This window comes from Carassius gibelio, chromosome A2 (assembly GCF_023724105.1).
Source record: "Carassius gibelio isolate Cgi1373 ecotype wild population from Czech Republic chromosome A2, carGib1.2-hapl.c, whole genome shotgun sequence".
NCBI lineage: Eukaryota > Metazoa > Chordata > Actinopteri > Cypriniformes > Cyprinidae > Carassius > Carassius gibelio.
In genome coordinates, this window is record NC_068372.1 from 26,007,877 (window position 1) to 26,021,598 (window position 13,722).

Genomic DNA, 13,722 nt, shown 5'->3' on the forward strand with positions numbered 1-13,722 from the left:
CGAAGTTAGACACCGAGCAGATCCGCGTCTTCTCAAAGGTTGTGGAGGATCTGGGCCTCAAATGGTCGGCCCCAGAACGAGCCTGTCCGTGGCTTAATGGATGAGTGGTTCGTGCCAGAGACCCGCCAGCAATCCTCTCACCAGCACCCAGCCCAATTCTTGCTAGCCGTCCACGAGGAGCTCACCAAGATGCGGCGCGCCCCCTATTCAGCATGGGTAAACCCTTCGACTACAGCAGCTCTCACTACCATTGACGGTGCTGTCGAAAAAAGGGGAATAGCAGACTCCCCCCTCTGGAGGAAGCGATCGCCACACATCTGTGCCTAACATCCGCCCTCGGCTTAAAGGCCATGCAGCACATTCATCTAAGCCCTGCAAGACCACCTTGGCCATCACCAATAGGGCATATGCTGCAGCCGGACAGGCCAGCTCAGTGCTGCATACGATGGTGGTCCTTCAAGTGTTTTAAGCGAAACTTCTTTGTGGCATGGACGAGTCTGGCCAAGATAACAAGGATGCCTTCAAGGGGCTGTGCACAGCAAAAGATCTGGCTATGCCCGCTACAAAATCCACAACACAGGTGATCGGCAAAACCATGGCCAGTCTGGTCGTGCTGGAGCGCCACCTCTGGCTAACGCTAACAGAGATCATGGACGACGAGAAAATGGCCTTTCACAACTCACCAGTCTTGCCGGAAGGACTATTCAGCTCTGCTGTAAACAGGTTCACTGAATAGTTTTCGGAGGCTCAGAATACGTCGCAGGCGCTGCATCACTTCCTCCCTAAACACGCTGGCTCCGCAGCTGCAGGCCGCCAGAAAAACCCTGCTGTATTTTTGTAACCCTGCAAATATTTGACCCTCATACTTTAAAGAGCAAAGTTCCTCATTCTCTCACAAACAAAAACACTTACACGATTCCCTGCTTTTTCAAGACGAGCTCTCGTTCGAGAAAATAAAGCCTCTCGCCTCCCACTATACGGCCTGGGCAGCCATTCCAGGAATATCGTGGTTTTAGAAAAAATTTGACAAGGCTACTAACTGCAGATCGCTTGCAGACCACCTAGCTTCAGTGGCATTATTCAAATTTCTGTTCTGGACAACGAAGCTATTGTTCATAGTTAATCGATTGTTGTTCATAGTGCGGCGTGATTGGAATCGTTGCCATACACATAACACTTTCGGTTACTTGATGTAACTTTGGTTCCATGTGATAAGAGAATGAACGTTGCATCACTTTCCACACTACAAGCAGCACGAATCAATGACTATCGCTTCATTCGAATGATCTGGTAAATGGCGCTACAGATGACTTAAATAGCGGTCAGCCCCGCCACTTCTGAAGGGTCGAAGCCCTATTGGTGTGTGCAGCTACACAAACGTGAACAAATCAGGCTTCAGCAGAATGGAAAAAATGAGTTTTTCCCATACACATAATGCTCTCTGTATATATAATAACTTTAAACCGTAAACCTATAGTGTAGAAATAAAATTAGGCTGCATTGCAAAAACGCTATGATTAAAAATACATCATATGAGGCATGAATATAATTTCACAAAAACATAATTAAAGACACAACATCAGCTTTATGTTCTATGCATTTTTTAATATATTTCAATATATTGAACAGTGTCTCACATGTATGTGAAAGTGAAGTGACATTCAGCCAAGTATGGTGACCCATACTCAGAATTTGTGCTCTGCATTTAACCCATCCGAAGTGCACACACACAGAGCAGTGAACACACACACACACACACACACACACACACTTCGATTGGGAGTCGGACTCTCTAACCATTAGGCCACGACTTCCCCAAGTCGTGGCCTAATATATTAATATACTGAATATATTACCTTTCCGTATGATTATAATCTAAAGGTTATTTAGAATAATATCTAGTTCTTAACCAGATAAACTTATTTATTATCAAATAACGCGTAAATTTAATGTGCATCTTCAGAGAAGATGGAGGATGGTGATACTAATTTTTATGAGCACGAGTCCAATTTGGCCACTGTACCCAGAATACAGATCTATTTCCTGAAGAGTGTATAAGAACTCCCCATTAATAAATCAGATTATGACAAATGATATATTAAGAATATAAAAATGTATAACATTATACATTAAGAAATACTGGAAATACTAAATTAAGAATTATATTAATAAACATATAAATGATCTCTATCTTCAAGAGTCACATCACATGACAAAAGAACAAATCACTCAGGAGGTGAACTAATTTCAATGTCCTAGGTCTACATTTGCAGCTGTCATATCTAGAAAGAAAGTGATTGTTCACAAATCAAATGACCAGGCCAATTATTGGTTTGAACTGAAACAAAACATTGCATGATCGCATATGTTTTGAACCTTCTTGTAGCAGTTTGCTCATTTAGGTCAAATTGTGAAGGAAAAATAAGAGATGCTAGTAATAAAACTTAATATTCACTGCTTTTGCGTTCGCTCCCAAAGGTTTCTCTTGAATACCTACTGCCCCAGTGATAGCTTTTGGAGCTTTATTTCTGCATGAAAGTGAGAAATTGCTTTTTTAATGCTAAATAAGAGAGGGAATTTCACTTCAATGTATGGGGACTTTAATGTGCAACTATGAAAGGCAAATACTAAAATGGCAATTGCTTTTAAAATTTTACACCATATGCTTCCACATGCTTCCATAAAGATCACTCAACTTTGTGTGGTGCACAGGGTTGTGATCATTCTGTAAGGGTTTATATTGCAAAAATAAACTTGCTGACTGGATATCTCATTCTGTGAGAATTTGTACATGTTCAATGAAAGAGGAACTTGTGTTCCCCTTTCATAAAAAGAAGTAAGTTATAAATGTACAGCAGCTCTCTCCAGTTTGGATTTGTCACCCTGCAGGTCATATTCAGCCTCAGCCAAAATATGGGAGAAAGAAAAGCTGAAGTTTAAGACCACTGACTTGCAAATTGAGGTAATGAAATTAGAGTAAAAAATACAACCAAGTGGCTTTGCAGAACACACATTGAAACATTCACAAGAATATAAAATAACATGACTCTATCACAAAAATGTTGACTTCAGCAATGTATTAAGTGTAAGTTTCTTTGGAAAAAAGATTCTATCAAAAGCGTAAATTTTAATTAAACAAGCAAGTTTATTTATTTATTTTTTATTTATCGTTTATTTAGCCAGGAAAAAAATCCCATTGAGATATAATAATCTCTTCTTCCAGGGAGACCTGGTCAAAAACGGCAGCACACATATAGTTTCAGACACATAAATAATTAAAACACAAACAATCCAACAAATCAAAAATAGATCGAAGTTCAAGAAAAACATTTACAAGACTCTTTAAATGTAGAATACAGAATAATTGTAAAAGTGCTCAAAGATGGCAAAGACTCTAATTTCAATACATTTTGTAGGTCGTTCCAAACCCTAGGGGCATAAAAAGAAAAAGCATGCTTTCCAAATTCAGTGAATACTCTTGGGACTTTTAAACAAAGATGCAGCTGCGATCTGGTACCATAACCATTAGTATAAAAAGTTAAACATTTTGTATGATGGTAATTTACCAAGGAGTGCCTTTGCAATAAATACATACATGTGTAAATTTCTCCTATGATACAAAGAGGACCATGATAAAGATCCATACAAAATACAATGATGCGTACGGTATTCTGCACCACATACAAAACGTAACGCTGCATGATAGACAGAGTCCAATTTTCTTAGTACAGAGGAAGCTGCATGCATGTAAACAAGATCACCATAGTCAATTATTGTTAAAAAAGTACTCTCAACCAGTTTCTTTCGGGCCTCATAGGGAAAACAATTTTTAAAACGATAGAAAAACCCTAGTTTTGATTTAAGCTTCTTCAGCAATTGATCAATGCGAACATTAAATGCTAATTTTTCATCTAGCCATATACCTAAATATTTATAGGAACCGACTCTTTCAATTTCTGAACCACATAAAGTTGATATTGTTATGTCTGTATCCTTACGGTGAGTGCGGTTAAAAATCATATATTTTGTCTTCTTTGAATTTAAAACTAATTTTAATTTATCCAACGTATATTGTATAGTATTAAATGCTTTTTGTAAATTCATCAGAGCTTGATTTATAGATGCTGCTGCTGTATAAATAATTGAGTCATCAGCATATAGTTCCACATCCTTGTGGAACTCCTTTTTTAACTTGAAGAAAAGGAGAATTATAATTTTCTATATTCACACATTGAGTTCGTTCTGATAGATAATTATCAAACCATTTCATAGCAGCTTCACTAATACCTATAGACAGTGTTGTAGTCGAGACCGGCTCATTCGAGTCCGAGTCCAGATCGAGTCCAGAGATGGTCGAGTCCGAGTCAAGACCGAGTTCAGAAAGGGTCGAGTCCGAGTCAAGACCGAGTTCAGAAAGGGTCGAGTCCGAGTCAAGACCGAGTTCAGAAAGGGTCGAGTCCGAGTCAAGACCGAGTTCAGAAAGGGTCGAGTCCGAGTCAAGACCGAGTTCAGAAAGGGTCGAGTCCGAGTCAAGACCGAGACCAGAGAGATTGGGTCTGAGACAAGACCTAAAGAAATCTTCAAGAGTATGTAAAATGTATGATGGAAACAATAAAGGGTAAAAGGGCCACATAGTATGTGGTGTAAAGGTAATTTTATTAGAATTATGAATTGTTACTTGTCAATATTAAGTGCTCATTTTCACATAACATCGTTGTACCACTATAGACATCCATATAACCTTTCTAGTACACATAACATTACTGTACGACTCTATATTGTAATTCCACATAACACTTCTAGTACAAGTAACATTACTGTACCACTATACCTGTAAATGTTCAACTGTAACAGCTTTTACATAACTTTTAACCCTGAAGCTTAACTAATGACTGCTAATATCCTGAAAATGTCTTGGATTATGTGCACTTTAGATGTTGTGAAGATTAAAGATGGGCATAATTACTTTTCAAAAAAATAAGTGAGGAGACCATCCTGCTACCCAACCAAGCATGATGTGGTCTCATGATCAATCCACCCAGACTAAAAACTCTCTCTACTGGTGCAGAGGAAGCGGGGACTGACAACAGTTACCATTTCATCACTTTCTGTAACAGCAACGGATAATCTAATGCTAATTTCACTGGATGGTGGGTTTTAATGCAGGGTAAAATACACACTAGTCGAAGTTTTTTATAGTTACGGAGGGCATACACACAAGAGCCGACTGACTGTCCAGGAAAATTTCATGCAAAAGTGTGTATGTGCCAGGGGAAGAAAGCTGGATGAAATGCCATATAAGTTCAATGCCTTCTGTCAGACATTTTTTCGGGGGGAGATGTTTAGTGTTGAGACAGTCAGTCTGTGTCTGTATTCATTATATAAATTAAACAATATTTGTTTTTTTCTGTGACCATTTTGTCCTACTTTGTAAAAATAACACAGTTGAGAGAAATAATGTAGCAATGTGGCTTTCTGGAAAGCGGGATCACTACAGGCGGATGGCAGGAGGGTAACTTAGGCCGGTGACACACTGGCTGCGTGCGTGGCGTCTCTGCTGCGTGCTAGAAGCGTGGCGGCTGCTTCGCGTTTTCTGTGTCTTTACACACCAGAAGCGTGTCTGACGCAGCGCTAGCGCGCTGCTTCTGCTAAAGGTGACATAGAGAGAGGCCGCCGAAAAACCAGGCTCTTGCAAAGCAGAGTATGTTTGACAGGTGCAATATTTGAAAATCGATAATTATTAATTTTTTAAATTACATTTATATCTGAATTTATGCCAACCTATAGACTTTCAAATATCAAAATGTCATGAATTAATATGTATTTGTGTACATAATGACACAAGTGACATATAAACATATTTTCCTAGTTTATTTTGCCTGGAAACGCTTCCAACACGCGCGTGTTCGCGTGAAAATAGGCGTCGGTTCTATTTCTAGCATGCACGCATTTTCCGCGCTGCTCGAGCTGCGCCTGGGATGCGCGTCTCACGCAGGCAGTCTGCAAGCTCTAACCTGTTAACATGGGAGCCGAATTAAAAACAGACACGCCACGCAGCTGAGACGCTTGCGCCACACATCCAGTGTGTCGCTGGCCTAACGTCTCACGTCACAAGAAAATCACCAGTCATTGGATGTATCAATCATACATCAATTTAAAGAAACATTAACATACAGTAATAATCATGAAATATTTTGATTGGGACTCGAGTGGACTCGGGCATAAGTCCGATTCCTAATATGTTCGAGTCCGAGTCAATACCGAGTCAAAATGCACACGAGTCCATGACAAGACCAATAAAGACCAATAAAATACGGTCTCGAGACCGAGTCCAAGACCGAGTCCGAGTCTCGAGTACTCAACACTGCCTATAGATCTAAGTTTCTGTAATAATAAATTATGATCAACAGAGTCGAAGGCTTTTGAAAGGTCGACAAATAATGTGGCACAGGACTTCTACAATCTCTACAATCTAAAGAGTTTATAAGGTCATTTGAAACTAATAAAGCTGCAGTTAGGGTACTATGACCTGCTCTAAAGCCTGACTGGTAATCGTTAAGAACATTATTATCTGTTAAAAATTGTTTTAATTGATCATTTAGCAATGATTCAAATAATTTAGCTAAGACTGGTAATCTAGAAATAGGACGGTAGTTGTTAGGATCTGAAGGATCTCCACTTTTAAATAAGGGAATAACTGTTGCCGACTTCCACGCTCTCTGAATAATATTTGAAGTACAGTATGTGACTCTGAAGTCACATTCAAATATGGGCATTGAAACTACAGTTTAGATCTACTTCATGTTGACAAAAAAAAAAAAAAAAGCCTAAGCACAATCAAATAATGATGAGCTGTTGTATGTTTACCTTCCACCTGAGCAATGAATGACTGATCCAAAAAAGCAAATCAGACAAGACAAATGCAGCTGTTTTGACAACATAATTTCAACACTCTGATCACTTAAAAGATGCATTTGATGAATTGCTATTAATGCTTTTACAAGCACTAAATGAATACCCAATTCAAACCATTGAGGATTGTATGTGTATTTTGGGGCTGCAGCTGGGTTTTGGGCACATACTGCCACCTGCTGTCTACTGTGTGAGCTCACAAACATTTATTTGCCCATGTTTACTGAATATTCGTTTAGTGTGCTCTGTGCTGTAATGCTGTAGTGCTCTGTATATAGACTCAAACTCACAACCTTATAGTTAGGGAGTCAAACTCTCAAACCACAAGGCCACGACTTCCTACAAATTCACAAATTTGTGCACAAATTCACATAGTGTCAACTAGAAATGTTGCAGACAAAACCAAACAAACAACAGTGTTGCTGTCAAAACAACTGATTAATTTATTAATTATAAAAATACATTCTAAACAATACATTATATTGAAGGATTTCTGTTTCTGTTCATTTGTTCAGCTTAAGCCAGTTTTTGATGGTGTCCACATTATGATGACTTTTTTGTGTTCCTGGAAGAGACAATTAAATAAAACTCTTAGGAGAAGATTCTCAAGTTTGATCTTCAGCTCATTCAAATGTACCAGTATATTCAGCATATGGAGATGTATGATACTGCACATTACAAAACTTTACACTGGGTCAGTAATATACTTGCAGTTTAGTCATTCACTGTAGCCACTTTAAGACTTGTGATCATTGTCATTGCTAAGAGACATTAAGTGTGTGTTATGCTGAACTCACTGGATATGCACGATGGCCCTCTGAACCCATAGATCATCAGGGTTAGCACAGACCTGTCTGTTCTTCACCGTAGTAAAACTACAAGAGAGAATTTCTAGATTAAATATTACCGATATTACAGCTTGTTCTCTTACATAAACATTAATACAAAAGACAAAACCAGGGTTGCTCCTCACATGACAGCCTCTATGTTGCAGGTCATGGTGGCGTCCTGTCGAGTGAAGTCTTTCAGTCGGAGGACAGGAAACGGCAGTGATGAATATTTGGTACAGCACCTCACCGGACCTTAACACATGACAAATTCTCAGTTCATGTGGTTTCATGACACTTGACCAACTACCCCGACCCATTTCTGTATTAAAAAATTAATTAATATGCTAATTTTCCTGGTAATAAACTTTGGATCGTAAACTATGAATATTGTTGACTCTGAAAATTGTTTGGTCTATTTTAAGTCGCTTTGGACAAATGCATATGCTATATGAATAAATATAAACATATATATATATATATATATATATATATATATATATATATATATATATATATATATCATACATGTCATACACTAATTAGTAGTTAAGATGCACTCAAAAAGTCAAGCCATACTGTAGTTTTATTATTAACTATAAGCATAGGCTTGATGCGAATGCAACCGTCCAAATTCTAAATGATTACAAATGCATGTGGTTACATTTCAGGAGCGGCATTGGGAACTCAAAGCAATGAACAACACTTAAAAACCAAAGAGATTGTCTAAGAAAAGTTGGTTTTACTTACTGCTTTGACTCAAGTTGACCCAGACACACAGCAACAGCAGCAGCGTGGATGACGTCAGGACGAGTCTGTTCATCATGGGAGGTGAAACAAGCCACTTATAGGTGAAAAAGAAAAATGAAAATTGTTCAACAAGATAATGACAGTTGTGTAAGACAGCAGCAGCAGTGTTGAGGATGGTGATGATGAAGATGCAGAGCTCTCCCAGTCCACATTATCTGGCATCCCCAAAAGCTACATTATATAGCTGTTCTGAGGGGATTTTGTAGACCACACAGGAGCGTCACTGAGGGGATGGAAGACAGGGGAAAAATCTGGTAAATATTAGTAGGTCAACTAAATTTGAGTACTAAAACGGGATATTCCATTCCTCTCACTATCATAGGTACTGTAATTAGAAAATCGATCCCAATTTGTGATACGATCACAAATATGTGTAATCCCCGAAATTACTGGTTTAGACACATAACATTATTAATGCTGGTAAATATACATTTAAAATATATGTAATGAATGCAAAATCAACAACAAAAAAAACAACATCATTGTGACTGTAGATGCAACAAATTAAAATACAAAAACCAACAAACAAATAAATAAATAAAAAACAACCAACAAACAATCGCCTGATTGTAAAATGGAAAAATGGCAAGATTAGCTTTAGTTCATAAAAAAGGAAAAAAACAAAAAACAATAATGTACAGTATTCCTGGGTAAACATGTAGATTAACTTTTTTCCTCAACATGAAGATTTTATGGTAAAATGTACAGTATTAAAGTACAATATAAGATGAGCTGTATATTTTAGGTGTCATGACTGGTCTTCATTTTATTACTTTTTTTTTTTTTTTAACTGAGGAGATCGTAGAACAATAATGAACAACAATTTACACATAATGTATAAATGTTAATTTATTGCAAGGAAAAAATGGGAGTAAACAAAAACTTAAATAGGTCAAAATTCTACATATACTGTATATATGTGTGTGTGTGTGTGAGGGGAATTTTTTATTTTATTTAAATCTTATTATTTTAGTTATCAGAATTTGTATTGGTATTTATATTTAATATTTTAAAATTTAGCACATAAAATCTGAAAACATACATCATACATATGTGTGTGTGTGTGTGTGTTTAATAGTAAGCACAGCTAAGACTCAGATACTGTAGCTCAATTTTTCATGAACTATTTTCTATTTCAAGTGAGCAATTTTGCAATTTTTTCAAGATGAATATGTGGATAATAAAGATGTCTGTGATAGGTTACATGAGTTAAATATAATTTCATATGCATTTACTTTCAAGACAAAGAATTTAAATAACATGAACATCTAGTCAAACATTTAGACAGTTTAGTAACATTTAGACTAACATTCAGAAGTCAAAGGCATCCGCCTTTCCTGGAAATTGAACACTCATCAGATTCTCTTATCAAAGCTCCAGATCAGATGGCAGTCTTTGATGGGAAAGAGAAAAAAAACATATATATATAAATTATAATCAACCAGATATGACTTTACTCTAATTCTAATCCAGACACTCCCCCATTTTAAAAGATCAAAAGTGTGTTTCATAGAAATTAAACTCCAAATGTCAAGCGGCATGACACCTCTTTAAACCTGGAGGTGTAAATGAAAGAATCTGAAAATGTTTTAGTAAAACCAACACAGAGAGCAATGCTTTCAAATTGGTATGTCTAAAGTCAAGCAGGACGACTAAGCGAAGGCTGTGGGTTTGAAGGGAAGTGATTCATTGCTAAAGGAGCCACTGTAAGGATTTGTTCTCATACTTATGACCTATTTCACCCTTTGATGTTAGGACATGAGTTACATAAAACATTATGACCTAGAAAATATATGTAATTCTTCACACCCACTAGAAACCACACGTTAGCATGTGGAAATGAGGACGCCCGCTGAGCATGTGGATGGTTCAGAACTATTCATTTGTGTGTGTGTCTGTGTTTGTGTGTGTGTGTGTGTGTGTGTGTGGTTTTATCTATTACAATTGTTATATAATCATAAACCACAATATAATCATAATTCAATAATGTATTAATTCTATAATCAAAAGGTTAGGGTTTAAGTGCTTGTCCTGGTGGACATTTCCAGTTCCTGGTTACAAAAGTCCCATGCAAAATTAACCATTAACTATAACTATACCTGTGATTCCAAGTGGTTTTACAGTATGTAAAATATTCCATGTGTCAGAGTAAATTTAAGAGAAAAAAAATACAAATGCCGGTCAATCCCACTTTAAATAGTAAGTTTATTATTATTATTATTATGTTTTTTTTTTTTTGTATGCAACAGTCATTTAAAAGAAATGTTCACTCAGAAATTAACAATTAGTGAAAATGTAATATCACAGACACAGATGAGTTTATTTCTTCAGATTTGGAGAAATTTAGTATTTAGCATTTGTTCTGATTATGAACGAAACAAAACTACATCTAGAATTGCTTAGATTCTAGTAAAAAAAAAAATTATTTTAGCAAAATTCCATTTTCGGCTAATTTAATTAATTAAATATTCTTATAATAACTAATAATTAGTTTTCATTAAAAAAAAGTTATGAAAAATGATTGAAAAGTGCAAAGATAAGTGCACTGCAAGTCGTAACTGCCAAAACATTTTATTTCAACAAAGTTGTTAATTTTAGTGTGGGTCAAAATGATTTTTAAAGCAGATAAGCAAACAGATAAAATAGGATATTATTTCAAACTTAAAAACTTAAGGGATAAGTTCAATTCCAGAATAAAAATTCTGTCATCATTTACTCACCCTCCACTTGTTCCAAACCCGTATGAGCTTCTTTCTGCTGTTGGCCATTTTCTTATATAGTGCATGTGTAAAGTAAGCTTGTTTGTAAAGAATACAATCTGAATGTGTTTGCCTCCAAAAATTGAGCATGGAGATATTTGTTAGTTTATTTGCCAGATATCCAAAAAATATAATTTTAACTCCGTTATTGTCACTACAGCAATAGTGTGATCAAAACATTGCAGCTGTACATATATTCAATACATTTTAAACACTCATAAAATTGTAATGTTCCTGTAGCTCAAACTGTAGGGTTTGCCAGGGAAAGCAAGAACTGATAAAATCTGTACGCACAATGCAATGTAACTCACATTGAATAAAAGCATCTGACAAATGCATAAATGTAAAGTTAAAACACTTAACAAAATACAAAATATAATATAATATAATATAATATAATATAATATAATATAATATAATATAATATAATATAATATAATATAATATAATAATAGTCAACAGTAATGACAATACAGTCAAAGAAAAGAAGTATTAAACTATGCCACACACCCTTTGGTGTATTCATTAATCTAATTTAATAATACATAACGTAAAGTTACTTATGTCATAGCATTCTTTGGCAAATTTTTGGTCCTGGATTTTTTCTTTGTTCTTTGTTTCATTGTTTCTTTGTTTCTTTGTACTTTAGGCCTCCTGGAGTTTCCAACATTGTTTCTATTTATTTACCAATATAGGAAACAATTAAAATATGTTGATGGTTAACTCTCTTTTAAGGGAAGTAAAAAAATTAAACCCTGTGCTTTCCCTCAAGCTTTTTTCCTCTGCTTTCTTCCTTGGTGCACCTTTTTGACTTTTTTTGTTTGTACAGAACAAACTTACTTGCGTATACGTATGCACGGAAAACCCTGACTCGGGTGTTTCCATGTCCACACTATAAAAAAGCTAGTCTCTTTGCATGTGCTCACAATTGGCACATTTCTTATCTGACACACACATCTCACACACACAGACACAGACACAGAGACAGAGACGATGACTCGAATTTCAGCTACCGTGATCATACTTATGGTTGTAGCTCTTAGTGTGCTTCATACAGATGCCTCTGCTTTGTGTAAGTACATTTCTTTATCATCGTTTTGATAAATCTATTTGAGACACTGTTATGTGGAAAATGTTTAATGTTTAAATATGAGGTTCATAATGTGAAGATATTTTTGTATTGTCTAAATAAAGTTACAAAAAAAACTAAACTTTAATTGTATTTACAGCATGTTGCAGGAAGTATACCAAAGGAGTAATATCAATGACATATATTAAAGGATATTCCATTCAGACCATGACAAGAAACTGCCACATTGATGCTGTCATGTAAGTATAAGATGCTTTCTGCATATATGGTGCATTATTTATTGACTGATTATATGTGTTATGACTGATTCCTGGAGAGAGAAAAAAATAAAATAACTAAAAGGTGTTTCTTAACCTCACAGATTCCACACATACAAAGGCAAGAACATCTGCACAGACCCCTCCAAAGCCTGGGTGATGGAAAATATCCGTAAGCTAAAGTAAGTTTGCAGATATGCGAGTGCTGTGGTTAGATAAAAACAAATGAACACAGAATAACTGAACAGCCTTGAAACGAAAGCTAACCACTCCGTTATCTCTTTTCTGTTCTGTAGGGAGAAAGTGCAAGTAATCAGCAAAAAACATTCAAGGGTCTAATTGTTCAACTACTGAGCCTAAACTGATGTTACTACAAGAATAATTCTTCGTGGAGGGGGATCTATTTCTTTATGAAATTTACATATTTACTCTGCATATTTGTATATGCATATTATTTTATACTGTTTGATTGCTTTTTTAATTCAATGCATTAAAATTTAATGTAAAAATGTAAAAAAAAAACTTGCCTTTTGTATTGAAATGATTTTCATATAAAATGGATAATAATAATAGTGTGTATATGCAATGCATGTGTAATGCAATTAAATGTCACAAACTTGCATATAATAATTATTCATATAAATCACATATGCACACACACATAGCATATATATATATATATATATATATATATATATATATATATATATATATATATATATATATATATATATATATATTCATATAATGGGTTTCAAGACAATAGCAGTAAAATAACTGCACATAATGTAGAGCACAGCTTTTAATTAATTAAGTTGTGCTTAATGATTTATGATTATGTAGATTTACCATGTGATACACACTTAGTGCATAGACTAAAAGAGGAGAGAAATTTTATTTTATAGGACAAAATGAGGTGAGTTAAATAATTACCTGTGACTGGTCAGAGATAAAGCGTGAGTTCATAAGATGCTAGAAAGGCTTTAGGACAGAAATTTCCCATAGGCAATTTGCTACAGCTCTGGGAAATTCCCTTGATGTCACCTATGAGGGAGGACTGGAATGCA

The 13,722-nt window shown here is 35.6% G+C and overlaps 2 protein-coding genes across 2 annotated transcripts; one reads left to right on the plus strand and one right to left on the minus strand.

The window, feature by feature from the left end:
• Positions 1-6,397: 6,397 nt before the first annotated feature.
• ccl20a.4 (chemokine (C-C motif) ligand 20a, duplicate 4) lies at positions 6,398-8,631 on the minus strand. The gene is made up of 4 exons (XM_052532687.1): positions 8,490-8,631; positions 7,886-7,994; positions 7,710-7,787; positions 6,398-7,477 (listed from the first exon to the last, which is right to left on the minus strand). Exons 1-4 carry the CDS (start codon positions 8,563-8,565, stop codon positions 7,456-7,458), a joined length of 285 nt encoding a protein of 94 aa, XP_052388647.1. The 5' UTR covers positions 8,566-8,631; the 3' UTR covers positions 6,398-7,455.
• A 3,202-nt stretch (positions 8,632-11,833) lies between these two features.
• LOC127935073 (C-C motif chemokine 20) lies at positions 11,834-13,271 on the plus strand. Its single transcript, XM_052532667.1, has 4 exons — positions 11,834-12,380; positions 12,538-12,637; positions 12,760-12,837; positions 12,952-13,271. Exons 1-4 carry the CDS (start codon positions 12,302-12,304, stop codon positions 12,992-12,994), a joined length of 300 nt encoding a protein of 99 aa, XP_052388627.1. The 5' UTR covers positions 11,834-12,301; the 3' UTR covers positions 12,995-13,271.
• Positions 13,272-13,722: the final 451 nt, after the last annotated feature.